This window comes from Chelmon rostratus, chromosome 12, assembly GCF_017976325.1.
Source record: "Chelmon rostratus isolate fCheRos1 chromosome 12, fCheRos1.pri, whole genome shotgun sequence".
Classification (NCBI taxonomy): Eukaryota; Metazoa; Chordata; class Actinopteri; order Chaetodontiformes; family Chaetodontidae; genus Chelmon; species Chelmon rostratus.
In genome coordinates this window covers 9,219,319-9,247,065 of record NC_055669.1, presented here as the reverse complement: position 1 = coordinate 9,247,065, position 27,747 = coordinate 9,219,319, and the positions used below count along the sequence as shown (strand labels likewise).

Genomic DNA, 27,747 nt, shown 5'->3' with positions numbered 1-27,747 from the left:
CACGACGCTAGATTTTAGGTTTGTACTTGGTATCATAACTGGTATTTAATTTGTAACCTGTTGCATCACAGTAAGTTTAATTTATCGCATTATAAGTAGATATTGGGGTAACTGTAAGTGGAAAAAATGAACGTGCTGGCGCGGTCTTTGTAGAACTGTAACCACATCAACACCACGCTCTAATTTTTAACCGACGTGACATGAACGCATCTTCAGTCCGGACCAGGGGGCGTAGGTTTGACCGGCTTCTCAGAGGCTCAGACACAATGAACCGTTGACGGTGAGAGGCACGCATGTTGGCCCGGAGGCATTGGCACGGTTTTAGCACATTATTATTCTCAATTGTGCCTTTTTTTATTCACGGAGACATTTTGAAAGCACTGCTACACTGTATGGCGGTAACAAGGCTCAGCTGGAAACGGTTGGTTCGTCGAGTTTGATGAAAACGAGGTCGGGATCAGACCGTTACCGTTAGCCCCTCCTGGCGGATTTTTGTAGTTATTTTTTTCTAAAGCTAACAAAACAAGGCAAATAACAATGTCGTTGACTGCTTCGTCTGATTATTTCGCTGCCGAGTGTCTGGTGTCGATATCCAGCGGTCCTGTCCTGCACAGACCCACCCCGGTCGTCCCGGCCAGCCAGCCGGCCACCGTGGGCCTGCTCCCCGGGGAGCCCGACGGGTCGAGCGAGGACAGGGAGGTGCGGGACACGCTGAGGCTGGAGGGGGCGAACATGATGGCGGTGGCCGGTATCCTCACCGACCTGCACGGTAAGTTCCGCCCCATGTCGGCCTACTCGGAGAGTAGCAACTCCTCGTGCGGTGGAGAGAGCGGTTACACCACGTTGTCCGACCCGACCACCCCTACCATGACCCCCTCCGCCACCCCGGTCCCCGGACAGCAGCAGCTGAGGGGGGGAGGAGGAGGAGGAGGCGTGGGGGCCCCGCGCTCCCCGGTGAAGCGACATCAGTGCACTTTTGACGGATGCGACAGAGTTTACGGGAAATCGTCCCACCTGAAGGCACATATCCGGACACACACAGGTATGTTGACAAGTTTGGCTACACTAGCAGCTCACATGTTTTGTACATGCTTACTTATGGCTAAATCCTGAGCATAAAGTTTCTAACTTCTGCTTGATCGATGACATGCACGCCCATATCGTTATTACCAGTAAATCAGATAAATATGGGAAGCGTTGTGTTCCTTAGTACTGCATGGGATTAGCTAATAGTACCGTGGCGGCAGTGTTGTTCACAATTACCCCCGACTTGGTACAATAACGTGGTCAAACAAAGAGGGGAAGACAGGAAAAACTCCCCTTCAGAGACTCTGACAAAGAAGTAAACTAACAAAAGAACTGGGCTGGACGTTAAAACCGGTGACGACGGTCTTCCTCCCGACTGGATTTGCATATGAAATGAACGTAAGACGAAACCTTTAACGTCGAGGCCAGATAGTTCATTGTCGGTCCTGTTGATGGCAGCAGCAAGTGTGCTTGATGTTTGGACTGTTCATGTATGTTTTTCTCCGGGCTTCACCCCCCCCCCCCCTCTTTCTCTGCTGACGAGATGAAATCTGCAATGTGCTCAAATCATCGACAGACGTTTGCAGAGCAGTTTAAGAAGGAGTTAATGGAGGCGTCACCCAACCCCTGATAATCGGCACATATTCAGGACTTTTTGTGTGTTTGCAGAGGAAATATCTCTGAATATTGTGTCGCGTTTTATAACCGAAGTTATAAACGTGTGACGTGTGGGTGTAGCTGGAAGTACACCCACACGTCAGAACGATAGCAGAGCTCTACCGCTGGGCTGAAGTGTTCATGTGATTTTTCGCGAAATGAGGGGAATTGGTGCGTTCAGGGTCACTGAGCAGGCGCAAACGGATTAAGGGCAGGAAGCGGCGCAGAGAAACTCTGGTGGGAACGCCCACACAGAGTAGTGCAACAACAACGTGGCCTGGCTTTGTGATCTTGAAAATGGCACCGGGCATCCCACTCGCTTATCCTGGTTTTACTCATGTTGCCTGCAAAGGATTAAGGCTAGTAATAGCTTAGGAAGACTAATCTGGAGAATCTAAATCCTAGATATGTTTTGTCACGCATTAAACTCTGCAGAGATGAATATTTTTTTTTTGTCGAAACCATCTTTCATGAAAGCAATGCAGGCAGTGGATTTAGATTCCTACCAGTGTTTTATTTATTAACACATTTTTGCATTGAAAAGTTGTAAGCATTAAAACCTACTTTGCCCTGTATTGTTAATTTGAATGTAGATGATTATATTAGCTTCAAGAAAACAAACTGAACCTAAAATGCTTGCACAGTGCCAATGCGAATGTGCAAATTGAATTGCCTCAATGTAGGAACAGTTAAGTGCTGTGCTTGGCTGCTATTTAAAGTATGATGTATGACAGATGAAACACAAACAGCCACACAGCTGTTACACACACAAAAATTGAGTTGAAACAGATTGTCGATCAATTGATTAACCAGCCGATTTAAAATAAATGAACAACTACTTCTAGTAAAAATGCCAAATGTTCCCTTGTTTCAGTCTCTGGATTGTGACGATGTGTGGCTTTTCCTTGTCTTGTGTGATGGTGAATTTAATGTTTTGAACTGTTGGTCGGACATACCAGCTGTTTAAAGATGTCACCTTGGGTATTTTACGCCATCTTCTGACAAATCCAAACGATTAATCAATTAATCATGCAGACTGTGGCCTTTGACTTTAAGACAACAGATGTTAAAATGGTCAAAAATATGGTTGTAAATGGTTCTCCCCTCTTTTTTCTGCCTTCCTGCTGCAGGTGAGAGGCCCTTCCCGTGCACCTGGCCCAACTGCGAGAAGAAGTTTGCCCGCTCCGATGAGCTCGCCCGCCACACCCGCACCCACACGGGAGAAAAACGCTTCCTGTGTCCACTGTGTGATAAGCGCTTCATGCGCAGCGACCACCTGATCAAGCATGCCCGCCGTCATCCTGACTTCCAGCCTTCCATGTTGGGACGCAACAAGGGCATGTCCTCCTCTTCCAGCCCAGTCATGCACCATTAGGATGGTGTGGGTGGGGGTTTCATGGAAGGAGCACAGAAAGGTCACAGTGGTTTCAATTAACCAGCAGCAATCGGATCCACTGATTAGAATTTAGCGTTGCTGTGTTCTACTCAAAAATGTGCACATAACACATGTATACAAGCTGACACACACACACAGCTGGATGTGAGGTGGAAGTAGCCTCATCTCTCCATCCATACAAATGAGTCATGTGACCACTATCCACCTGCTCAGCATAACTAGGGTTGGGTGTAGAGAATTATCCAAATCGATGAGAACTGGAGAATAAGAAATGTGCTTTTCGATTCCACTTATCGTTTCCTGAAAGCAAAGTTTGGACCTACGGACCTCGTTTCCATTGCAGGTTATGCGAGCGTCAAAGCACGTGTGCTGTGTTGACCGTACGACAGCAGTGAAATGTAATCACTGCATGAAAATAAATACATGCACAGGAAAAAAGGCCGTCTAATCTGACGACACATTGACTACAGAATGGTGGAAGAATGCAGCATTTTGGATGTCCTGAATCATGACACAGTGAAATTACATATGTAACCTTTTTATAAATGAAATAGCCAGACTGGAATGTCTGTTTTTGGTTAATCCATTGAACTGAATACAGTATAAATCAAGGTACTTCATCACATTGATGCAAACGTTCTGTAAAACCAGTAATGCCAGTTATTGCAAATCAACACAGTCCTGCTTGTTGCTTTGCAACATCATTGCCTAATACGACCATAATGCAATGCCTCAGAAAGTAAAGACTAATCATTTGCTTTAAGCATGGAACCACAAAGAGTATTTATATTTGTTTTTCTTTTATAGCCAAAAACAAATCACAAAATACGTCATTTATTACATGTTTATGGCAGCCTACACATCATGAAAATAAACATGGTTTTTGCTTTCAGCATACTTTGGTTTCTTTTCTCACTCAGGATTCGATTAGAAGGGGAATCATGAAGCAGATTGGAATCGATAAAATGTACCCAACCCTAAAATTAACCTCATTATCTTAAACTGAAACACTTTCACAAATTGCAGGGATTTTTCACATTTCTGTACAAATCTGCACATTCATCATCAGCCAAAACTCCTCTGTTGTGATTAATTTTGTAGATTGTTGTTGTGCTCTTCAGTACCATTTCTTTACCAGCACAATATTGTGATGTTAGATAGCGAGGCAGTGACTAGAAGTCTTTAGGCGTTTTTTTTCCTTTTAACTTTGCTGATTCCATATAAAAGTTTTAGTGGTGACACATTCCTTCATTTTTTTATTGCATTAGTAAACATCATTGAGGCAATTTGTCATTTTTTGTATATCCAATTTAATTATAGAATCAAATATTCATTTTGCCAGAAAGTGGATTAAACTCCACTGTAGAAGAGTTGTTTGTATGCCATCCTTAAGCCTAGATCAGTATCATCCATGAAATGCTGACACATAATACACAGTCGTATTATGTCTAATATTGATGCAAATGTATATAAGCTTCAAGCTTTTAATGTAGAAAATGCTACTAGCAGCAGAATTAATACATGTGATGAATCGTAGTCCTTATATTAGGGGTGACAGTATACGCTTGATAGGATGGCAATGCCTGTGAGTGTCGGTGTGTATGTGTTTTTATTTACATTTTTGTTAGCGACAGAACTGGGAAAAGTGTATGCAATGGTATCAAAATATTTTGGGGAGGATGACATGAGTTGAGTTTGACTTTCTGCCTGCTGCCTTCAAAGTAAGAGCGTTCACCACACTCCTCAGGGTTGTGGAGCCACACGGCAGAACGCATTTCAGGATCAGGTGTGGCAGGTGTTGCTTTACACAGTTTGAGTTTCAGCTGCAGATAGAACTGAGTCTCACATGTAGCGTTGAAAAAAAAATCCTATTAATGTTTGTATGGGAATCAAAAATTGGTATGAAAGTAATTGAACATCACCATTTTCCTTGGATGGGTCAGTCTGCTCCCATTTAGAAAAGCTTATACCACTAAGACTAAGACCTTTTATTGTGGAGGACATTTTGACTTGTCAGCAGCAAAAGCTCAGGTGCAACTTCTAAAGTTAATGATGGCTCTGTTCTGTGTAGGTGTGTCATTGAACCAGCATGTAATAGCAGGGAGCAGGCACTTGTAAACAGGATACAGCCATTCATGTTATTGGTCACATCTGCGTTTGACAAGTCAAAATGTCCTACGTGATGAAGAAATGTTACTATGTTGAAAACATGAAGATCTGATAAGAACCCGTTCAGTACATTTGAGAAAACTGGCACCTAAATATGCCAGAAAATTCAGTAATCCTCCTATTTCAGGAATAATCACTCGAAAACACATTGTTTTTTTGTTTGTTTGTTTTTTCCTCTATGTTTCCACACTGTTTGTCCAGCTCATGGACGTATTCCTTTATCTCAGAGAACAACACTTCTTCAGGAAAATCTGAAAGCCTTAAACTATGTCATAACTACTTTGCACCATGTTTACAGTTGAATCAATGTGTAGGTATATATGCCCTCTTGTGGGCTCATTACAGATACTCAATATGCAATATGGCACTTTTTTTCTTGCAGGTGTATTTGGCTGAATAGTGTAATGGCTTGCACTGTTACTATGCTTCTACAAGCAAGCACTGTGGAACTTTGCTCGGGTGTTGATAGCCAATGGTTTGTAAAACTGCCTTTTTGTCCAAGTGCTTTAGATCGCGTGATAAACGAACTGGGTAGTTATTTTTATCTTTTGTGTGTTTGCTTAGTCATCCAGGCCATCTCTCGTTATGGAATTTGTGGTTTGTTTGTTTTGTTTTGTTTCTTCTTGAATGGAACACGCTTAATTTATGTTTCCAGATCTGATGACTGTCTCCTCTACACTAAAATCAAAGAGGAAGACTACAGATGTCTTCCTCATTTATCTGTCAAACCACCTACACAAACCAATTCACTGTCAATCACATTGTAATGGGAGCTGTACAACGCTTTGAAATTTTGTACACATTTCTTCTTCAGAGGTTCAATCTGTTGACGGTTTTTGGTTGCTGCTGGCAGTAACCTTGAACACATGGACTGTTTAACAAAGGAACACACACGGTATACCTGTTTTTTATGCCTTCCAATGGACATATTCCCTCACATCTCCCCTCACAGATGGGAGGGTCTCCTCACACAGACTGTCTGGGTCTCAAAGCTATAAAATCACAAGAAGAACATACCTCAGATGTTTTTTCGGTGTCTGTACAATATCCATCCAACCCGTCGTTCAGAAATTCCTATAAAGCCGCAGAGCCTCGGATTTCAGAAATATGTTCATATCAGCTAGATTGTCTGTTGTGTACCTTTGTCTTTATATGCAACATCACTACTACCTGTGTAGCAGTAGAATTTCCTTTTCCCTGCCTCAATGAACTTCTGCTGTTAAATGGACAATAGCAATTGAATCTACTGGCTAAAGCCTGCACCAACAGCCCCAGTCATTAGAGCCCAGCAGGAGTTTTAGTCACCAAGGGAAAGACTCACTGCTGGCTCGGGCCGAGGCTTTAAAGGGGTATTAAAATGTCAAAAAAAGAATAAAACTATCATGTTGACGGTCACTTCACTGCAGATTTCAATTGAAAAAGCTCAGTCCAAATCTATTTGTTCATATCACTGAATGTGGCTTGATGACAGATGAGCATTATCCACTCTTGAGTTTTTGCTGCACAGCCTCGCTGTTAAAAAAAGTTGTAATGCGATAATTTCTCGTCACCACACTAATTCAGATATGCACATTGTACAGAAACGGATGTTTTTTAAATTGATGCCTAATTTTTACATTAATGTAATTTTTTAAAAATCCTCTTATCAAAGCTTTAGTTAAGGAGGAACTGTGGAACTAAATAATTGCTGCAACAAGCTGTTTTGATATTTATATTCTCAGGTGTCTTCAATTTTGAGCATTGGAGTTTCAATATTTCCTGTTCAACACCTAAGTACAAGCATGTTTTATTTCTTTTATTATGCCGATTAATTTATTCCAAAAACTTGTATCATTTGTGTGGTTTAATTATTCTTTTCATAACTCATTTTGTGATATGGAACAGTACTAATATTAAATGGTTCCATTGTTTGCTTGACATGAGAATACCAGTGCTTTTTTAAAAATAAAAAACCTTAAGTTGATTGCTGTGTTCGTCTTTCTCTGTTTGTCTCTTCTGCTCAATTACTTTTTCTGTTGGAACTATTTTTTTTTTTACTTCTTATCACCATTATTGGAATTATCCTGTGTAAACAAGATGTTTCAAAATGCCTCACAGACTAAGAGGCTAGCATGATAATTTGGTATATCATGCAACAAGAAATTTCCATATGTTGTTGTTAGTTAGTTATAACAGGAAAACATGTCACAATCACAAAAGACCTTGTTCAAATGAGAAACTTCATGTTTTTACTGGAAATTGAACAAATTGTTTTTGTCATGGCTTCCCTGTAGATGCTATACACAATACCATTAAAAAACAGGTGTTTTCTGGACTTTGGTGTCTTAAACTTAGTTCGATTTTGAACAGTTGTCACATGGAATCCACTAATCCTGAAGAAATCTGACTTTTGGACAGACACATGTACTGTGATTTGCCGGCCTTGGTCTCAACAGGGGGTCTTGCTGCGTGAAAAGCTGACTCGCCACCAAAACAAGGTGACTCCAGGGGCCACAAGAGCTTCCAACTTACTGTATCAAGTGGTTTGTGCTAATTTAACTGGACATTTGTTTGGAAATACACACCCATGAGTGTGTAACAGACACAAGCCCCTTCAGAGTTCATCTCTGTTTGCAGTGGCAGAGAGGCGGGGTACGCCACCACGAGCAGAATGATGGGCCACAGGCTGGAACTCGGCATCCTCAGCCTCCCGCTCGCGCCGGCGTTTGGCTCCGTCTCTGTCCCAGTCCGTGTCCACGGCCTCGTCGTCCCAGATGGTTGAGGTCTCTGTGTCGCTGAAGTAGCCCGGCTCGCCGGTGTAGTGCGTGGGGAAGAGCAGCAGAGGCGCCGCTGAGAACGCTCTCAGGTCCCTCTGCTCGAAATACTGCATGTACTCGTCTCTGAAGGGGCAGGGGGGCAGATGGAAGGACTTTAGCCTGAATACAAAAGGCTCTAACTGGTAACCAAAACATCACACTTCCATGTACGTCAGTTGTGGAATGTTACAAATAGATTTACTCAAGTAGTGGACTTCAATACAAATATGAGGCACTTTACTTGAGTATTTTTTTTTCATGCCACATTCTACCTCTACTGCACTACAGCTCAGAGGATAACATCGTACTTTTTACTCCACTGCTTCTGACAGCTTTAGTTCCTGTATAAACTAAAAACTTTGCATCAAAAACACATGAAGATCTTGTAAAATATGATTTGTTATGAACTATTCAGCAGTATACACAAAAAGAGCTGAAACAATTAGCTGGTTAATCAGACAAGTCAAAAAATTAATTGGCAATTATTTTGGTAAACATTTTGTCATCAGTCTGAGAATTTCCTTTTAAATATTTGAATAATTTTCAGGTTTGAACTGTTGGTTGTGAAGGTGTCATTTCTCTCTTTTTTCTCAATTTTTACACAGCAAACAATCAGAAAATATTAGTAATAAGCAGATTAGTCGATAATGATTGTTGGTCACAGTCCTATACACACATAATAGTTGTTACAGCAGTAAACTCCTGCCTGCACATTAATGCATGAGTAATAATAATCTAATGTTATGATTAATAGCATAACAGTCACAGTGGCCATTTTCTGCATTAGTACTTTTCCCCTTAATACTTGCACTTACATATTTTTACTTAACTGCAGGACTTTTACTAGGAATGGAATAGTTGAACATTGTGGTATTTGTACTTTTACTGAAGTAAAAGATCTGAATGCTTCCTCCACGAGTGATACATAGACAGTAGCTGAGACTCACTTGGGGTGCTTGTTGAACATGACAGGCAGGAACTCATCAACAGGCAGCATTTTGTTCAGGGGTTTGGCCTGCAGGAGCTTCCTGGCCCCATTCAGTGACAGGACATAACCCAGAGTCCAGTAGGAGTAGTCTGGGTGCACGAGGTTGCTGACTCCCTTCACCCAGCACTCCGGCTCCTTCACCTGCAGCCGCTTACGGCCTACATAACTTTACGAGGGCAGAGAGGTGAGTGATGGGTCTGTGGTGCTTTGAATAAAACAACAAGTATTCAAGTGATGACGAATTAGACAAACACTACAGTAATTCACTAACATGAGGTCCCATTCAAGTCCCACCCTCTGCACATTCTCCATGATGGTGACCAGCCTGCGGCAAAATCCGGGCTCAAATCTCACATCATCCTCCAGCACGAGCACCTGCTGCAGTTCCTGCTGCACCACCTTAGGGGGCGACACGTAACAGCAATACAGTGGACAGCTGTTTTAAACAGCTGCATCAGCTTCACTGCACTTAAATACAGTAGTTTTTGTGGAGGGCAGTCACAGAGCAAGGCTGTACCTGTTTCCAGATGTTGTAGTGGCTGAGGAAGCAGCCGATCTCCCCTCTAGTCAGCACGCGGTCTGAATATGGGTCTTTGTACCCAGGCAGCATGTCTATACCCATGGCCTGCAGCTGAGAGGAGTTCAAGGCTCTGTGGACAACACAAGCAAACACATTTCTTCACAATCACAGTTAGCTATAAGACATTTAAAGTATTTCTGAGAGGTGGAGGCACCGTCAATTTCTGCAGCAATGATGATGCTAAATACACTAAAAATAAATTGTCCACCTGAAGCTTTAAAGGCACTTAAATATCCTGTTTGTGTGTTTTCTAGCATTAGGCTACCAATAAATCCTTACATCAACAGGCAATAGCAGGTATTTTATCATATGGAAAGAGTATAATGTGAGTGGTAGGACATAACTACATTTACTTCACTACTGTACTGACGGCCAATTTTGAGGTGCTGTACTCCTCCACAACATTACCTCCACATATCTTTCTATAGGTGCTTTGCAGATCAACATTTGACATAAAAAACACTAGATGATCTTACAGTTTAAAATGTGATGCACTGTCATAGTTACTACTTTTACTCAAGTAAAGTATCTGAGCACTTCTACAGTGTAATGAGAACTGTCACTGTGTGCCATACTTGCCATCCACGGCTTCTGCCAGCATAGTGTTGATGCCGAGGACAGCCAGAGTCCTTAGCATCCTGTCCCGCCTGTCTGAGCGGCACTTCAGATTGATTAGGAAGATCTAAAAGTGGAGACGAATAAAGTAACTATTAACTCAACCAGCACTCCATAACTGGATAATATCTCTTTAGCTTATAAATGTATGTGTACCTCATCAAAGCCCATCTTTCCTGGTTCTTTAGGCACCGTGTTCACATATTGTGAAGGCTCCACAGAGGAGGCAACTGGAAAATAAGGCCATACATTCACATTTCACATGAAGTATAGTAAATTTCCATTTCCTAGCACAGTCGTTTGGTTTCAAGGGAATCTCTTACATCAGTTAAGCATCTGACTGATGCGAAATTGTCAAATACGAGTGGGAGAAATGGAAATGGGAGGCAGTGGGCTTTAACAGAGGAGTGAGACATGTGGCAGGACTGTGAGAGCAAAAAAGACCAAATATGCTCATGCGGAACGAGGAAACAGTGAGCAGAGACTGAAGCTAGAGAGCCTTAAAACCGTCAGTTATAGAGTTGTATAATTAGAGGAAGTGCTTACTGAGTGCCTCTGTCAATGTGTGTGTAAAACTCTCCTCTTCTTCCTCCAGAGTCTGGCCTTGCTTAAGTGGCACTGGTAAATATCCATAATGGTCCTCGTTGCACACATACATCTGAACTCCTGCAGTGGAGCAGACTGATCAGGTCTCAGAGCAAACGCCTTTTCAGTATTTGAAATGCAGTGACCTGTGATTCAAGTTTAGTAAAGCTCTTATATTACTTGCTCTTTAACTCACCTGCTTGCTGTGCAGAGAACGCGAAGGCCATGATGTCGTCTATGTGGTGGGGGTAGTCGGGGTGGGGAGGGTGGAAGGCCAACGCTTGGCTGGCTGTGCGCCTCAGGTCCAGCAGGTAGGTGGAGTGCACCATGGGGACCGCAAAGCAGCCCTGCCGCTTCCATTTGCGGATAGGAATATACTCTGGAGTTCGTCTGTAGTAGCCCTACGTGCATTAGAACAATCACTTTCCTGCAGTCTTCAGTAAATAATCCGCTCAGGAAATACCCTACATTCTGTTTGACCTCTAATGAACCTTACCTGGGGAGTGACGCCACACCAGAAGTTGGAATAAAGGTTTTTTGATTCCAGCATGGGTGCTGCAAGTGTCAGATTGTGTGCCATCATGTCAGACAGCACCTGGCGATTAGTCAGCAAGTTGTCACTGTCCACAAACTGAGGGACAAAGAAGAAGCATTAATAGACGAGCGAGTGGTGAGATTCATTCCCACATTCTTTGTGCTTTGAGGTGTTTTACTGTCTCACCAGTATGTACTCAGTCCAAAGTCGTCTGGCGGCTCTGAGTGCTGCCTGCTTTAACTTCATCACATGAGTGAAGCGGGAGTCAGGCCAGTGTTTGGGACCCTGCTCATCTGCATAAGAGCTGGAAGAAAGAGAGAGACCCTGGGTCAGAATATCAGAACATAGCAGGTTTACTACAAGCAAATGGAGCTGCTGCCTCAGAGACATTGTTTTTTCTGTTTTTTTAATCACCTCGGTTGCTCCATGGGCCTCCACTCTACTGAGTGATACAAGTGCTGAACTCCTCTGAGCCACTCCTGAAGCATGGCTGTACTGTTGTCCACACTGTGGTCAGAGGCTGCCCTGAGATCACAAGGAACAGCACCGAACACTGACTTCACCGCTTTGTCACTTCTCTGTGCCATCTTTCTTTCTTCCATACATATATACACATCAATTATATGTATGAAATATGTAATGTTTTGTGTTCATTCTCTCAACACATTTTTAAACTCTGATTATTCCAGAAAAACATAAATCTTCTTTAAAACAAAACTTAAGTGAACTTATTCCTACTCTTTTCCAGATATGTGAAGACATTTTTGAATCAGATGATGAATGCAATGAATAAAGGTCATTTTACCAGATGATAATGCGGTCCTTTGGATAGTCCAGTCTGTCAATGCATCCCAAGAAGTAAGGGAGGCTGTGTTGTGCGTTGCGTGCGAGGATGGTGATCAGCACTCTGGGCTTCAGCAGAGGGGACTCCCGCTGGGCTGGCTGGAGGAGATGATCAGATGGCAGCTCCTCTGCACTGCTGTGCAAGAAGAGCTTTCCTGCTAAAATCACAAAATATAATCTGAATCCAGTGAATCCAGGAGGCATATTTACAGCAGGGCACTTCAATGTCTCTCACAGTCAGTGCAGTGCAGCTGCAGGAGAGAACCACTCTCACACATGAAAACACACACACACACACACACACACACACACACACACACACACACAAGGAGAAAGGAAGAAAGTCAGAGAGAGACTGAAGGAAGCCTACACAGATATGAGATGATTATTCTCAATAAAAATGTAATGTAATAAATGCAATGTAAAAAATAATAACTTCATGAAAAGGTATTGTGAGTAATGTGTTTAGTGTATGATTAAGGATTATTTGTCCTCAATTTAAAGCTTGATCATCTTGCTTTTGTTTCCTAAATTCATTGGAAAATATTACATATTTAATTTGATAAATTTATATATCAATAAATATGTACATGTTTTCATATATAAATATATTACATAAAGAGAGAGGACATTAGGACTTTGGGAAACAAATTTACTAGAAATATTTCAGGAAATTCAGGGGACTTTTGTGCCCTGAGGTGTGTCTGTAAGGCAGCTTCAGTTCTCCAGTCCAGTAGTTCAATGTGCCGACACACAGTATATACACGACACGTCTACTGCATGACCTCGAAACGGTTAAGTTTAGTCTGTCAGACTGCTTGGTTCGCTGGAGGAAGCGCTCTCAGGGGGCGTGTCAGGCCGTGTCGTGCAGTGGGCGTGTCATGTAGTAAAGTGGGTGTGTCGATAGGCAGGCCGCGCGGAAAAACAAAATTCTATATCTGTTTCCACCCGGACGACTCACACTGTGGCACGCTGGTGAGCGACGGCTCCTCCATGCCGTGACAGCAGCGGCAGTGTGTCCTGACATTAGCCAGTGCTTATTACTGACATAATTCTACATACACAGACCGATAATTAAAATGTCGGAAGCGTCAGACGTGCTGGAGAAACCTCCGCCTCCGAACTGGATCCTTCAGCACCCAGCGGTGAGTGTGAGAGGACCGCTGTGCTGCATTCAGGGCTCTGATGATAAACAAAAAGGCAGTTAAGAGTGTTTTTTTTCTCTCTCTCTGTCTCTCTCTCTCGTTTTAGTATCAGCTAATGAAGAACCTGGAGGTTGAGGACAGTGAACAAATACACGCAGCTTTCCTTGTGTACATGGATCTTTGTGAGGGTGAGTATGACAGGATTTTAGATGGGTTTAGCAGGAGTCATTCTTTTGTTTGAGGTGCGAGAGAGGAGGGTCATCTGACAGGGTCAAGATTCATTTCTATTTTGTTGTTGTTTATCTTCCCATTCATCAGTTGTGCTTTGACAATCATTTGTGTTCTCAGTTAAATTTGATCGCCCAACATTATGTTTCCAAGCTTTGACCACACTTAATGAACAATTTTGATGAAGAAATTCAGTCACTTCATTTTAATTACATTTATTTCATTTGTCTTTAAACTTTCGTTAGAAAACATGTTTTGTATAAAACCCTGTATCACCCATGTCATCAGTGCACACAAATCTGACTTATCAACGCACATACGTCACATACTAGATATACCTGTAATCCTCTAACTGGTGTCTACTGCATGGAGAGTGATACGCAAAAACAGACCAGCTAGAGAAACGTGATCATAAACATGTTCTAAACAAATGGAGAAAAGATGAATCAGTGATCTGTGGTGACAGAGGACAAGGCTATCTTATCAGCAAAGTACACATCACTGTATTAGCCTTTGGAGGAGCCACTACAGTTGGCCATCGATTAAGTTAGGCCGCCACTCTCACATCGTGTTTCTTGTTTTCTGCAGTGCGTCGGTGGAAAGAGGTGTCTTGTGTCAAGAGCCCTGAGCTGCAGGTGGTTTTGCTGGAAGTGAGGGAGAAGGAAGGAGCACCCGTCCAGACCGTTCTTCCACTGCCTGTTCGCCGACCTCTGAACCACAAAAGGTCTCAAACTCAGTGCTTCTTCTGGCTCAAAGACTTTCTGCTGTCATGAGTTGTCCTCCCAATATTCCCAAACTTACAGCTTCCTCCTCTCTTCTGTACAGCATACGCCACGTGCTGGACAGAGGCTTCCCCATGCTGTTGTGTGCCGTAGCTTCTGACTCCACCCTGGTCTACCAGAGGATGACTGATGGGTTGGTGACACCTGATCCCCCTGTAGGACCCTTCCAGGACGTGGGACGCCGACAGCACCGGAAGAGGCGGCAGCAGCGCTGAGCAGCTCGAGGGAAAAGACACTTTGGTGTTGATGTTGAACCAGAGAAGGGCAGAATAGGCCAGGCAGTGTGTTGGTTGGTCTGTCTGTGTAAGATGCTCCTAAAAAGCAGGTGCAAACCAAAGTGCCCTTCTGGGTGCCCTTTGTAAGAAACAACTGGTGACATCCAACCAGTGAAGATTCCCAAACTTTTTGACTTTTGACCACTTAAAACTTCTGTTTTATTTGTGTCTGAAAGCATGACTTTCTTTTCTGCTGTCCTAACTTGTGCTCATCTCGTGACTCCTGAGATTGGAGGGTCCTGACCTCAGTCTGGAAAGCAGTAGTTTGGAGAAACTGCTTACTGACTGTGACAGAATGCAAGCTTGTTCCCCTGAGCCTTCCCTGTTCGGGAAATTAGTGGTTCGTGTGTAGTCAGGGATGTGTTCACACAACATTATACTTTACAGTATGTGGTCACATGCCTTTCTCAAAGCCGTTATATGGGACCTGATGAGTTGGATCATAGTGCATCCACAAAGCATTTTGATTACATTACCACTAGAGCCTGACTGATACTAGATTTTTGACACTGATGAAGATGTTAATATTTGAAATTTAAAAACAATTGAACTGATTATAAATATAATAATAATAATAAATATTACTTTTTATCATAAAGACATAACATGAACAAACATTTTTGACAAGGATCCCTCAAATTGTGACTGTAAACGACTCCCATACTTTGTTAGTTGTGCCTAATAAATGTAAAGTTTTTGCCATAAATCACTCAATGTTCTTGCCTTTTATTTTGTTATTTCCTTAACAACAGAAGTATCTTATTTTGAAAGGACCGATGTGACAAACGGAAATTGGGCGGTGTGAAAAGGTAACGGCTGCACCTCACCCCGAGAAAGTAAACGGAACGGTAACTCGCGGACGTTAGTTTATAAAGCTAACAGGGGGACTGTGATGTAAATTATCTCCAGTCAAAAGTGACTACAAAGTATGTGTAATAAATATGTGTTTATAAGCATTTGTGTTAAGGTAGCTAACTTGTTTTTGCTATTAACTAACGTTAGCTAGCAAAGTAATGAGATGCGGCACTGTCATCTGTTGTTGTCCACTATTTTCCTGCTTCTCTTTATTTTTCTATTCTGTCCGCTCGTAGTTTAACTCATAAAAAAATGAGAACATCATCCTGTCAAGCTGGGACGGTACAGTGACTCGATGTGCTGAACATTTTGCATCAGTGCTCTCTGGTGGACAAACTAATGGCGACACTGTTTTCAAATGTACTCAGGCATTTTTCTAGCAATTCTGTGCTGTAGCTAACTGCCAACATGTAACTGTTCAGCTGATATTGAGATCTCAATAAGCGAATATTGCCTGATAATATCAGCTGCACCAGTGAGCTGTAATTGCTAACTGCATTGAGCTGCTCACTACTGATCGTCAGTGTGTTCATGAGCTCCAGTCGTGTCAGCAGCACTTCTGCTTGTGGGGCCAGTTGTTTTTTAACATAATACAACTTGTCAGCTGTGTGGGTAAGTTACTGAAAACACTTTTTATTTTTCTAGAAAAACAAAACAAAATCAACATAGAAACTGAACACAACAACATTAACACTGGTGAGCGAGATACATAGTCAGACTTGATGTGAATTTGCAGTGTCCACCCTGTAGGGTCAGCATGGAACAGATACTGAAGCAGGGGACATCAATAACCCTGCTGTGCGAGTGAATGAGTGTTTTTAATGGTGTGACAGTGTCTTAATGAGGGGAGGGACTCGAGTACATGAGACAAAGATTACAACACTTCAACCCTGAGCCTTATTCAACATAAATACTCTACATCATAGCAGAAACAGACATGGACAGACAAACACACTGGACTGGCCGACGTACTGTAGAAAAGAGGTTCATACTGTGTTTTGGAATGCAGAAAGTTTCCAACCCCTTGACTTTTCAGGGAGGCATTCAAGGATGAAATACTGAAAATGATGCAGATAGAGACATCAGTGTCCACTGGTTGCTTCTGCTGCTGGAAATTTATATTTGCAACAGTCTGATGGTTTCAAATGTCTCCAGGAGGTCTTAGTGACAGCCATGTGTATTGGCCTTCCAGGACTTACTCAAGCAGGGATAGGAAAGCAAGTACAAATCCCAAGATCTCTGTCATCCTGTAATGGCTTCATTAAGTAAGTAAACCTAAATGTTCTCTTCCTTCGTAGAGTCTTGGAAATGTATAAATACTGAACCATCTTTGATTTTGCTGGTCATTTCTCTCTTGGTTGAGCGGGAACCAGGGTTGTGAGCAGGAGGGCAAAAAAGGTGCTTGATTCAAGTCAGTTATCCGTTTTTCTCAGGCGTGTACATACAAGGGACAGAGTTCAACCCCACACACGGTAACACATGGTACGGTCCACCCGGAACACTGGAGTGACAGTTCATTCATGTTGGGACTGACGGACACACGACCACAGTGCTATGTCATATCTTCCTCCTCTGAGCAGTAGTCCCGGCCCTGAAAACAAAGCACACAGATGTTAATGTACACTGCATTTTACACAACACCATTCCAATATTGACATATGTAATGCTACAGCAAAAGTACTCAGGGCGGCATTCAATCACACACACCCACAAAATGTCAACGATGAAACAATGGCAAATCTAAGGCTTATTTTCATTGTGCTCCTTGTAAAGAGCAGGACCTTCTTTCTCGACTCACCACATTACAGATGTTGAACAATCATATGAGAGCAGGTTCATTTGATAAGAGACCAATTAGTCACCATTGGCAGCCTCAAAGAACAAAATGCAGCCACATAACACAATGCATTTTAACTTAGTTCTATCTCAATGAGAGAAATGTGGCTCTGTCATCCTTATCATTGCTTTCTTCACTTGCAGACCCACACACTCCCACACACACACACACACACACATATATGTAGCCAATACTGTTTGTCAATGTATTAGTGTGTTTCTCAGTGCTTTCTGACTTGCCTACTCTGTCTGTGGCACTCAACCCCCGAAAAGTTTGTTCCCTCCACAGATATAAATCTTTAAAAACAAGTCTAAATAATGTCCCTAAACATCTGGCTACCATAGTTTTTAGCAAACATTACTAAAACAGGAATAAATAGTGCATTTGTTGGGGACTATTTTTATCCGATAAAAATACACATGTGAAGCACTAGTGAGAATTTCTGCCAGCAAAACGGCATACGTGGCTTCGACTCAAAATAAACTACCGCGCCTGACCTCAATGTAATGAAGGGACATGTCACCCAGTGCAATAGTGTGGCTCACAGATGTGTTTTTGAAAGTTTATAGACAACGATAGAGCTGTATGTCACACAGATATGAGCTCCATTGAGCTTTAGATGCATTGATTGGTAACAGGTGATAGTATCATGATTGGGTATGAAAGGAGCATCCTCTAGTCAGCAGGCTCAGTCGCTCACAAGCAAGGATGGAGCGAGGTTCACACATGATTGTATAAGGATGTCACTACATGAGCTCAGGAACACTTTGTAAAACTGCTGTCATTTGTTTGCGAATGCTTGCATTCTGTTTTTATGTTTCACACAGCGTCCCAACTTTTTTGGGATCAGGCTGTGCTTTAAACAACCACACGAGTGGAACACACTGGACGTGACAGATTGAGGCTGTTTTGAGGTATCATTATGTCATCTGCTGTGTCCTCACTTGCTGCAGATTTGCTGCAGTGATAGGATTAACCTCCATTATGTCATTTAGCAGGAGCTTTTTGGACAAACATAAAAACGTAGCGATGCTCCAGTGATGGGTTGTTATTCCTTACTTTCTCAATTTTCTCATCCAGCATCCTGAAGAATTCTTGCTGGCTCTCCGAGGAGTGAATGCTCCTGTGAGGGCAAAAGATACAGCAGGTTAGAGCCTTGCGGTATAACTTGAGACATGATGAAGAGTTTTGATGATGACTGAACAAAATACACAGCAAGAAATAGATTAATGAAATAAAAATAGATTAATAAAAACAGAACCGTCGGTCAGCGTCACTTACAGAATCTTTCCATTTCCATTTGACCCTGTTTCATCCATGTGTTGACCTTTACCAAGGAGAGCACTTTTCTCCTGCATGACATCCAAGCAAGCACACACAAACAACCATCTGATTAGAAACAGCAGAAAGGAAAACTCAGCAGATAAAAACACACAATTAACTTAGCTTTATATTGTTTTGTAATCATGATATCTTAATCATTGCTGCTCAAATTAACTTTTTAATCTAAAAATATGATTTGCAAACTTCATTATCCTGTAGCATTGTTGTGGTAAATTAATATGCAGATGTATGCAGCACGGTGCTGCATGCAGGAGCCCCGTATCCCACAAACAGAACACAGGGAGTACAATAGAGTCACGCACTGTGCTGTCCTGGCCGTCCACTCCTCCCTCTTCTCCACTGATGTACTTGACTTTCTCCACTCCTTTCATCTTGTACTCATCTGTGACAGAGTGGGAGACAGAGAGGAGCACATCTCCTCTTATTAATACACGACAGCGTACGCCGGCGGCCGGCTCACAGAGGACGACCCACTCGCCGCCGCTCTGATGAGCACAATCCTCCGGGTTAATAGTTGTCACAGTTCAGCCTTGGCAAAGTAATTATGTGCTTGAATTCTCACGCTACAGACTAAATCCTCTCGTAACAATGGTTGGCAAGCGGCGAACGCATGAGCTGTTGGCCTGATTCTCCTCTTTACTCTCCATCTTTTCTCTCACACATGCGCCCCCCCCCCATCTCACTCCCACGCATGTAGAGAAATGAAAATACAGTTGCAACGCATAGTAGTGATGCTCTGGTGGACACATGGAGTCATAACACATCAGATTCAAGCTATGCAAGTAGCTCACAGGTAGTTTCAGTTTATTATTAATCTCTAGCAGCTTTAATGACTATGACAAGTTAAACAATCAGTCCACATTTGTGCTGTGAGGCGCCTCTACTCCACACATGTCTTACAGATGATGGCAGCACCGTGTACACGTGTAGCTGTTCCTGTGCACCTGCGATCAATAAAGCACTTATTACGGGTCCCATTAGGATCTGACAGCTTGCCAGTTTACAGATGTTTAAAGATCCATCCCAGCACTTTCAGCCACTGCTAACCATTCTCAAAACTCTTAATTAAGGTCGCATTTACAAAATGTATTTTATTATTTTTTAATCATTACTTTAAAGCACTGCGCCAGTGAATTATGAAAATACTCTTACTGCAGAGCAAGTTTGTTTTACAACCCAGCGGTGACAAATGTTTAAAATGTATGTATGTATATATAAATATATTTATAATGAGAGCTGAAATTATTTAAATTGAGTAATCAACTAAAATTGACAGAAATTAATTAACAATTTTAACAGTGATTTTTCAAGCATAAATGCCAAAAATAACTGATTCCAGCATCTCTTTTTTTGTTACATTAGTGTAAATTGAATATCTTGGGGTCTGGAAAATCATGACACGCATTTTTCACAATTTTCTAACATTTTGTAGACCAAACAGTCGCCATAATGCTACTGCTGCATTGAATGAAAGTGAAATTAACTGTTTCACCTTTCACCTGCCTTTAATAAAACCACGATCGCATTAGAGATCTTAACAAGTCCATCCCAGCACCAGTCAACACTGCTAACAATGATCATAAATTTAGGAAACTTTGATCATTTTCATAGTGGATTATATTATGTTTTTCTTAAATACCCATATCTGTTTCAATCAATGTGAACTTATCTTTAAAAATACAGAGATCCAGGCAGTGTGTCACACTTGATGAATGGTGACCAATAATTAAATTTGAGGATATGAAGGAAGTAGTACACCACCTGAACACAGAGGTACATGGGAAAATCAGACATCAGTGTACTCAGTGAACAAACTGACCAGAGAGGAGGTCCCCGTTGCTGTAGGCTTTACTCTGGCCCTCCTCACCGTTGGGCACGGCAGACACCTGCTTAGCAGAGGTGCAGCCCATCTCCTCCTCCTCAGCAGCTGTCCTCCTCACCCCTGAGCATTACAGGCACACCTGGAGACAGGTACAAGAGAAGTGACGAAGTGTACACCAGGAACCCCGAAGAGAACAGCCATCAGATCACAGACGGGCCTCTTGATGAATGTTTTGTCTCTGGGGAAATCATCTGAGGAGCGTCTGTCCTTAGCAGAGACATCCAGAGGAGGAGTGTGCTCCCACTAATCATCAAGACCAAACGGGCTGACTTCTCTGAGGAAAAGAACTAAACTAGTCTTCGTTTCGCAGGAGAGGAAATCCCCTGAACTCCTGCCTGGGAATCACAAAATTTTCATAATCAATTAGTCATGAAGCGCCCCACCCTGAAATTTAAACATAGTCCTGAAAAGACAGTAAAAGAGACGGTTTCACCGGGGTGTGAGGCACGCACACGACGGTCTGGGAAAAGACCAATGGGAACGTGCGCGCGGCGGTGCCAGCTGCACCGCAACAATAAGGCCTTTCAAGCTGTTGAGGATGCCACTGTGCCAAGCCGCCGGGTCATCGCTGTTCGTGAAGGGGGGGTTTCTGTGGCGCTCTGAGGATTAATCTGTGGCTGCGCACACACTGCTCCCATCTCCACCGTCATATGGGCATGTAGCACCCGCAGCAACATGGCTAACATTACGGTGAAGTGACTCCGTCGTGTTTGGCGTTGGGCTCTGGGAGACGCATAGTGATTGATCTCCATATGGTATGGTTTGACCTAAACACACAGGCTGCACAGCTGCACAGTCAGCTGCTTCGCACACATCATATCCTCCAAACGGCTTTAATTTGTATTTATATAGATAACAGCTGCAAATGCAGCCCATGGACGGTGCATCACTGCGTGATTTAATGCAATTTTGCAAGCAAATGAAGACACAAGACAGGAGAAAGGAAAATACATTCTCGTCAAAGCTGCAAAATTTCAACCATCGTCTCATTATACAACATGTGAGAGGAGGATTAGATATCAGGGTTCCTTAAACAAATAATAACAAAAGATGAGAAAAGAGCAGCCATTCCACGGCCAGCAGGAAACGTCGAGACGATACCGAATACACGGAACCGAATTTAAAAAAACTGCAAATTAAAGGCACAGCAATGACACAAAATTACCTTTCTGGATTGTCCATGGTTAGAGGGTCCTTCCTCTGGCTTTAGTTCAGAGAGGCTTCACTCCAGACGGAGGACCCAGACAGACCGCATCCGCACCTCTCAGCTCGATACAGGCATCAGCAGTCGAGATGCAGTCAGTCCGTCTGCCAGCTGTCTGGTCGGACTGCTGGAGCTCATGGCCGGATACTCTGTTAAAATGGAATAATAGTGCCCACTAATTGGAAAAATAAACACTCGAGTCAAACGACATCTAATGCGAATTTTGAAAATAGCAGTCTTCTCCCTAGAAATTAGTTATAATAAGCGCAAAACACCCCAAATCCACTTCATTTGCCATGCAATTTTGGAAGCGTCATACCTCTTTATACCCTGGCAATTTTATGTTGCCACTCGGGCCCAATTCACCGGCGCACCGCGAACTTCCGTCCAGCTCATTGCCTCTGAATCGTCAAAGTTGACAGTAGTAACGCACAAAGTTTGTGAAGTTTGCTGTCTGTGACAAAAGCGACAGCTGACTCGGCCGATCACTGACCTCCATCGAGATGACTTCACTAACACTGATCGCTCGTGTGGCGGACGGACTGCCGCTGGCTGCGTCCATACAGGAGGATGAACAGGTATGAATGAAAGCTAACCTCCGAGGGTGGCGTCCCTGTTTGAAGAGAACTACACGCCAAACTCCATTCAAAAAATTGTGATGTTTAATGACAGCTAGCGTATCCGAAGAGTAGACCTCCCAAAACCAAAAAGAAGACCTTTATCTTTTATCGGTACTATGTTGGAAAACACCGTATTTAACTCCATAATCCATGGAGTAGCAGTTTATTTTAAAAGTATAACTTAGTTTTGAAATGTAAAGGACGGTTAACTGTTGTCTGTTACAGTGAGTAAATTGTTATTGTTCATAGCTGTTGGAATAAAAGAAGACCCTACACAAAGTTTAGCTAAACATTAAAAAAAATCTAGATGTTGTTGTACAGTTTCCTGTCGAAATGTTGATCAAGTATCTGTAAAGGGCTTTAGACTTTAACGAAAAAAAAAGAAACCGCGATTTGTGACATTTTATTAAGTCCTGATATGACATGATTTGCGCATGGCAGTTCTGACTCCAAACTGTTTATATACTGTCTGTCAGTCCGGAAGAGACCTCCAGCAGTACCAGAGCCAGGCCAAGCAGCTGTGCCGTAAACTGAACGCTCAGAGTCCGGAGCGCTGTACCCTGGAGGCCGGGGACATGAACTTTCAGTAAGTTACCACAAGCGCCAGGTTCACTTAGTGTTCTCAAAGGGGAAATTCAGCCTAAAACACAATTCATGTTACTTCTGCAATGTTGTACAGGTGAGGTTTTGTTGACAAAGTCATTAATAATAATCACTGCTTTGGACTGCACTTGTGCTTCTTGTTTTCAGCTATGTAATAGCACAAGGTATCTGCTACCTGTTCCTCTGCGAGGCTTCATTTCCCAAAAAGATGGCTTTCGCATACCTAGAAGACCTCCACAGCGAGTTCTATGACCAGTATGGAAGAAGAGTTCACACAGTGACCAGGCCGTACTCTTTCATCGAGTTCGGTAAGACTGTTACTTACGAGAAACACTGTCTTTCACATTAAGCAGGAAGAACAAAATCATTGACCACAGCTTGTTTCATGCATGCATTGTTTCAGACACATACATCCAGAAGACAAAGAAGTCGTACGCTGATAGCAGGGCCAGGAGGAACATGGGCAGTATTAACACAGAGCTACAGGATGTCCAGAGAATCATGGTGGCAAATATCGAGGAAGTTCTGCAGAGAGGAGAGGCTCTTTCAGGTAAGCAGTAATAGAAAATAAAGAACAACATCTGATGATCTAATGTAGCCAACCACATTTTGCTGTTACTGCCTTTGAGAAAAGATACATCTTTTGTTTGTGTGTCAGACGTGTTGATTTTATTCACAGGAACTTTTGTGATCGATGTATTTGTTTTGTAAGCTGTCCCTGCTGACCTAAATATTTGCAACACTTAATGCACATTTAGTGCTAAGAAAATGTCCCATTCATCTCGATACTTCCTTCCTACAGCTCTCGATACAAAAGCCAGCAATCTGTCCACAATGTCGAAGAAGTACCGCAGCGATGCCAAATATCTCAACACCCGCTCCACGTATGCCAAGGTGGCCGCTGTGGCAGTGTTCTTCATCACACTCCTCATCTATGTGCGTTTCTGGTGGCTCTGAGACTCTCAAAGACTTTGACATAAGGGAGAAGCTTTTTTTCTCAGCATTTAAACTGATCCTGTTGACATTTCCGTTATATATCAGGGTGCCTTTAAGAGGTCATATACAGTCTGTCTCCTACTTTGTCCAGCTTTGACTTACATTATGTATTCAGTATAAACTGAGCCACTGGTCAGTAATGGGGCTTTTCTATGTACATTATAAAAGCAAATGCTTCATGCTGAGTTCATGTACCTGTTTACTGGAATAATAAGAGCAGGGTGTTGATAAATTAGCATTTACACACTGGTCCAGGGGTTTCTTTAAGAGTTTCAACATTAAGGAGAAAGAGGTTTTGTAAAAATTCTTAATTACTGTGATAAAAGAATGTTTATTGTTCACAAAGTTTACATTGTAACAAAGTCTTATTAAAAATATTAAATATTTATCAAAAAATTCTATTTTGCAGGTGTATTTATGAAAAGTATGTTAATTTGAACAGACTGACAGTTCTTCTATCTATGGTATATACACACATGAACCAGCATTTCCATGCTCCCGTACATATGAACCCTGGAGGCCAGCTGATGTTCACACAAATATTATACACATGCAGAGAAAACTTGGTGTTGCAGGAGAAGGAACAGTCACACCTACATGACTCTAGAAGCTGCTCTGTACAACCAGTGACGCTGTGGCCAATGCTGGAGTGGCTCTGCTGGAAAAATGAGGAGGAAACAACTGAGACTCTGTGCTCTTGAGCAGGTTTAGAGTATAGAGCCAAATGGTTATAATGATGACTACAGACTCTAATGAATCACTGGACCTCCAAATTCTGATATTTTGGATGATCTGTAATTAGATCCGATTTTTAGGCATCTAGAGACATGTTCAGCAAACGAGTCTGGAAGTGCGCTCCTTCTGTTGTGTTGAGAGCACTTATTTTCTTCCCACAGTTTCCAAGTTTATCAGAGATTCAAACTGTTGACTCCTGGCAGTTATTCACTCAAGTTGTAGGAGCAGATTTCTTGTCCCTCTCCTGTCCTCCATGGTGATTGACAAATGTCTGACAATAGATTTATGCCAGCAGATCAAAGTCGTCCCTCTGTAAAAGAGAAAGCGGTCATTTGCAAACATTGACATTTTTTTTTTGGTCCAGCAAAATGATCAGTGATACTTGGTTCAAATGACCCTGAAAGCTCAGCTCACCTCATCATTGTAGTTCATAACATGCTGCTTGATCTTGGAGGAGTCCACCCAAGTGACAAAATCTTCCATATTTCTGAAAAAGTCACAGTAGTTGGATCAGTATTCGATCACTGGAGACGCTTTTCACATGCACCTTTGTTGTTAATTTATTCAGTTTTTTCCAGAATGGCCAGTTTGCATAAAGTGGTGCAAAACAAATTAGGAGAAGACAAAACAAGATGTGGGCACTAACCTTGTGACTAGAAATGCTGGATCTGTGATGATCTCTGGGCCAACACGCACATCTGACACGGAGTGAAGGACACTACTGCAAAACCATTTTGACGTAGCCAAAACTAAGTGAAAGACTACACATTACAAAATAATACATTTTGTTGACATAAACTCCTGTAATAACGAAGGATACGTCCTTGCTCAATGAAGGTGATGGCTGTTTTCAGGTTCTGAGCCATACGAAGGTTAAGCATGATGCTGGGCAGCCTCCTCCTGCAGGAGTCACACAGGTGATGAGCGGCACAATAACCAAGATGAGTGATATACAATCGCATTCAAGTACTCAATCAGAGTATAATGTGTTTGTAGGATGATTTACCTGCAGAATGAAGAGGCTGTGACTTTCTCTGTGAGGGACAGATTCTGTTTGGTGGGGAGGAGACCGATACTGTACCTTATATGAAGACACAATAAAACTGTCAGTGTGATATTGTGATTTTAAAACAGATAAACCAAGACTGTCCAAAGCAACAAATACCAACTGGCTCTGTAAACTCTGGGTTTTCCAGTCCAACTACCAGTGAGTTCATGCAAAAGATTACAATTAATTACAAGTGATGCCATCAAGACCATGAGTGGACTACTTAGTATGGTAGGAGACAGTGATACCCGTGGGGAAATTTGCTTATAACAATAGCAAAAAAAAAAAGTGATATCCAGTGAGGTGAAATGTAAAGAATATCATGTCATAACTAGAATAGAATGAGAATTTGCAGAAACACTAGAAATAATTTCCAACATTAAAAGTGAGGATAGAGCTGTTACTTTTTTGTGTCAGGTGGAAAACAAACTAGCACGACTATGTGACATTATTAAAGTTAAAAGTAATGTGCAAATGTTTCTGCTGCCAGACGACAGAGGAAGAGAAAAGTAGTTCACACTGATATGATCTATCTGACCAAATTGTGGGATTTATAATAATGTTTAACAATGTAATGATTATTTTTCTAATAAACGACAATAGAGGGTAGAGTTTATATTTCCAATTATCATTACAAAGTCGCCTCATGTTACTCTGAGCTGCAGTGATGGAATAAGAGTGATCCTCCAAACAGAGCAGGATAACCTGCTGATCTCCCTCCCAGGCCAAAGGTGTTGACTGAGTGTTATTAGAAAGAAGACTGTGTCAATGCAAATAACGTCCCGCAGAAAAACTCACAGTTTTTCCAGCAGGCGATGTGAGCTCTGAGCTCTGAAGCCATCTTTCTCATCCAGGTCTCTGATTTTCTGGGCCAAGTCTCTGATATTGCGACTCAGCTTGTTGTACCTGGTACACAGAAGAACCAACATTACTATTACTGGAACAACGAATTTGATTGTCTATGTCTATACTATTCACTGGTCAGCCAACACTCTTGAAATAAGTAGAATAAGACAACAAAATATCACAACATGTGTTCATATTGTATTTAAATGACTAGTTCACCAAATTATACAATTAAACCAAAGCTTGTAAAATGATGATAGTTTAAAACTTCATACGCTCTGATGTTTAGTATATGGTCAATTTAAATGGCCAAGCTAATAATTTTAAATAAGCAGAGAAATATTTTTTGTTTTGAGTTGCAACTATTTCAGAGGTAAACTTCACAGTCGACTACATTTTTTTAACTTTCTCTCAAAATATAAACGCTGAACACATTTTTCATCTTGGCCAACTTGTTCAGGTTAAAACACTGTCTTAAACAGAGCAGAGCAATGAGGTTTCTGATAGCAGCTAGCTAGCTGGCGCTGTTGCTTACTTGGTGTAGTCCTCCCTCTTTTCGATGCGATACCTCCGCAACACTTTGACCTCGTGCAGGTTGTTGTCTACCTCCCAATTAATGAAGTCTACCTTCTTCAAGAGCTTCTGTTCATGGTACTTCAATTTGCGAACCATTTTTACGCCTTATATATTTAATAATGTATTTACAAGACAGCCTCCTTCCTCTGCTGCATAACGTAGAAACACAGGAAACACGTGTACTTCTTCTTCGGTGACAAATTAAGGCCGAACTTCGAGTCAACACGGGTTACAGCGTCATCTACTGTTAGCACTAAACTTCCCTACCCCCTGCAGCCAAATGAATATATTAAAGTCCTCCAAACATTCTTTTATTAATCAAAAATGTGCCTTTTCCCATGCCTTTTTTCTTTTTTTCTGTTGGAGTTACACAATAAACCAGGAACTGTAGCCTGTCCATTTAGATTAATGAATGTGATATTTACCTAGAATTATCTGCATCTGAATCACTTACAAGGAAATCTATCATATGACATCAATCCTCACACTATTGTGCCCAGTATAGCCTGCAAAGTCCTGCAGCCCTCTCACAGAACCCTTTTAGCTGTGCTGAAGAGGTTCTGCTTCTTGAGTTTCTTTGTC

The 27,747-nt window shown here is 42.1% G+C and overlaps 6 protein-coding genes across 6 annotated transcripts; 3 read left to right on the top strand and 3 right to left on the bottom strand.

The window, feature by feature from the left end:
• Positions 1 to 281: 281 nt before the first annotated feature.
• zgc:153115 (uncharacterized protein LOC768186 homolog) lies at positions 282 to 7,211 on the top strand. Its single transcript, XM_041949956.1, has 2 exons — positions 282 to 1,042; positions 2,814 to 7,211. The coding sequence occupies exons 1-2, from the start codon at positions 538 to 540 to the stop codon at positions 3,056 to 3,058; spliced, it is 750 nt and encodes a 249-aa protein (XP_041805890.1). The 5' UTR covers positions 282 to 537; the 3' UTR covers positions 3,059 to 7,211.
• Positions 7,212 to 7,841: 630 nt separating this feature from the next.
• LOC121615313 (procollagen galactosyltransferase 2-like) lies at positions 7,842 to 12,393 on the bottom strand. The gene is made up of 12 exons (XM_041949621.1): positions 12,152 to 12,393; positions 11,761 to 11,871; positions 11,533 to 11,650; positions 11,308 to 11,442; positions 11,008 to 11,212; positions 10,773 to 10,892; positions 10,383 to 10,456; positions 10,187 to 10,293; positions 9,549 to 9,681; positions 9,303 to 9,430; positions 8,991 to 9,197; positions 7,842 to 8,127 (listed from the first exon to the last, which is right to left on the bottom strand). Exons 1-12 carry the CDS (start codon positions 12,391 to 12,393, stop codon positions 7,842 to 7,844), a joined length of 1,866 nt encoding a protein of 621 aa, XP_041805555.1.
• A 772-nt stretch (positions 12,394 to 13,165) lies between these two features.
• On the top strand, positions 13,166 to 15,313 carry tsen15 (TSEN15 tRNA splicing endonuclease subunit). Its single transcript, XM_041949829.1, has 4 exons — positions 13,166 to 13,334; positions 13,441 to 13,522; positions 14,151 to 14,286; positions 14,388 to 15,313. The coding sequence occupies exons 1-4, from the start codon at positions 13,269 to 13,271 to the stop codon at positions 14,557 to 14,559; spliced, it is 456 nt and encodes a 151-aa protein (XP_041805763.1). The 5' UTR covers positions 13,166 to 13,268; the 3' UTR covers positions 14,560 to 15,313.
• Positions 15,314 to 16,087: 774 nt separating this feature from the next.
• On the bottom strand, positions 16,088 to 22,056 carry zgc:55943 (uncharacterized protein LOC406337 homolog). The gene is made up of 6 exons (XM_041949273.1): positions 21,703 to 22,056; positions 20,475 to 20,616; positions 18,958 to 19,037; positions 18,593 to 18,663; positions 18,371 to 18,434; positions 16,088 to 17,065 (listed from the first exon to the last, which is right to left on the bottom strand). Exons 2-6 carry the CDS (start codon positions 20,563 to 20,565, stop codon positions 17,027 to 17,029), a joined length of 345 nt encoding a protein of 114 aa, XP_041805207.1. The 5' UTR covers positions 20,566 to 20,616; positions 21,703 to 22,056; the 3' UTR covers positions 16,088 to 17,026.
• Positions 22,055 to 24,348, top strand: sec22ba (SEC22 homolog B, vesicle trafficking protein a). The gene is made up of 5 exons (XM_041949271.1): positions 22,055 to 22,319; positions 22,838 to 22,947; positions 23,112 to 23,272; positions 23,368 to 23,514; positions 23,767 to 24,348. The coding sequence occupies exons 1-5, from the start codon at positions 22,245 to 22,247 to the stop codon at positions 23,919 to 23,921; spliced, it is 648 nt and encodes a 215-aa protein (XP_041805205.1). The 5' UTR covers positions 22,055 to 22,244; the 3' UTR covers positions 23,922 to 24,348.
• On the bottom strand, positions 23,438 to 27,431 carry imp3 (IMP U3 small nucleolar ribonucleoprotein 3). The gene is made up of 7 exons (XM_041949272.1): positions 27,125 to 27,431; positions 26,542 to 26,649; positions 25,702 to 25,776; positions 25,516 to 25,595; positions 25,342 to 25,393; positions 25,110 to 25,182; positions 23,438 to 25,005 (listed from the first exon to the last, which is right to left on the bottom strand). Exons 1-7 carry the CDS (start codon positions 27,259 to 27,261, stop codon positions 24,979 to 24,981), a joined length of 552 nt encoding a protein of 183 aa, XP_041805206.1. The 5' UTR covers positions 27,262 to 27,431; the 3' UTR covers positions 23,438 to 24,978.
• Positions 27,432 to 27,747: the final 316 nt, after the last annotated feature.

What these genes read in the sequence shown, in the direction of transcription:
- zgc:153115 (XM_041949956.1), top strand. Translation starts at nt 538, where the DNA reads ATGTCGTTGACTGCTTCGTCTGATTATTTCGCTGCCGAGTGTCTGGTG. An exon ending in ACATATCCGGACACACACAG is followed by an intron (nt 1,043 to 2,813) that starts GTATGTTGACAA and finishes TTCCTGCTGCAG; the next exon opens with GTGAGAGGCCCTTCCCGTGC.
- LOC121615313 (XM_041949621.1), bottom strand. Translation starts at nt 12,393, where the DNA reads ATGCCTCCTGGATTCACTGGATTCAGATTATATTTTGTGATTTTAGCA. An exon ending in GGTGTGGCGTCACTCCCCAG is followed by an intron (nt 11,213 to 11,307) that starts GTAAGGTTCATT and finishes TAATGCACGTAG; the next exon opens with GGCTACTACAGACGAACTCC. An exon ending in GAAAGATGGGCTTTGATGAG is followed by an intron (nt 10,294 to 10,382) that starts GTACACATACAT and finishes CTCCACTTTTAG; the next exon opens with ATCTTCCTAATCAATCTGAA.
- tsen15 (XM_041949829.1), top strand. Translation starts at nt 13,269, where the DNA reads ATGTCGGAAGCGTCAGACGTGCTGGAGAAACCTCCGCCTCCGAACTGG. An exon ending in GTACATGGATCTTTGTGAGG is followed by an intron (nt 13,523 to 14,150) that starts GTGAGTATGACA and finishes TGTTTTCTGCAG; the next exon opens with TGCGTCGGTGGAAAGAGGTG. An exon ending in CGACCTCTGAACCACAAAAG is followed by an intron (nt 14,287 to 14,387) that starts GTCTCAAACTCA and finishes TCTTCTGTACAG; the next exon opens with CATACGCCACGTGCTGGACA.
- zgc:55943 (XM_041949273.1), bottom strand. Translation starts at nt 20,565, where the DNA reads ATGGGCTGCACCTCTGCTAAGCAGGTGTCTGCCGTGCCCAACGGTGAG. An exon ending in CAACGGGGACCTCCTCTCTG is followed by an intron (nt 19,038 to 20,474) that starts GTCAGTTTGTTC and finishes ACTCTGTCACAG; the next exon opens with ATGAGTACAAGATGAAAGGA. An exon ending in AATGGAAATGGAAAGATTCT is followed by an intron (nt 18,435 to 18,592) that starts GTAAGTGACGCT and finishes TTGCCCTCACAG; the next exon opens with GAGCATTCACTCCTCGGAGA.
- sec22ba (XM_041949271.1), top strand. Translation starts at nt 22,245, where the DNA reads ATGACTTCACTAACACTGATCGCTCGTGTGGCGGACGGACTGCCGCTG. An exon ending in GTACTCTTTCATCGAGTTCG is followed by an intron (nt 23,273 to 23,367) that starts GTAAGACTGTTA and finishes GCATTGTTTCAG; the next exon opens with ACACATACATCCAGAAGACA. An exon ending in GAGAGGAGAGGCTCTTTCAG is followed by an intron (nt 23,515 to 23,766) that starts GTAAGCAGTAAT and finishes TCCTTCCTACAG; the next exon opens with CTCTCGATACAAAAGCCAGC.
- imp3 (XM_041949272.1), bottom strand. Translation starts at nt 27,261, where the DNA reads ATGGTTCGCAAATTGAAGTACCATGAACAGAAGCTCTTGAAGAAGGTA. An exon ending in ACAGCCTCTTCATTCTGCAG is followed by an intron (nt 25,596 to 25,701) that starts GTAAATCATCCT and finishes TGACTCCTGCAG; the next exon opens with GAGGAGGCTGCCCAGCATCA. An exon ending in TTATGAACTACAATGATGAG is followed by an intron (nt 25,006 to 25,109) that starts GTGAGCTGAGCT and finishes TCTCTTTTACAG; the next exon opens with AGGGACGACTTTGATCTGCT.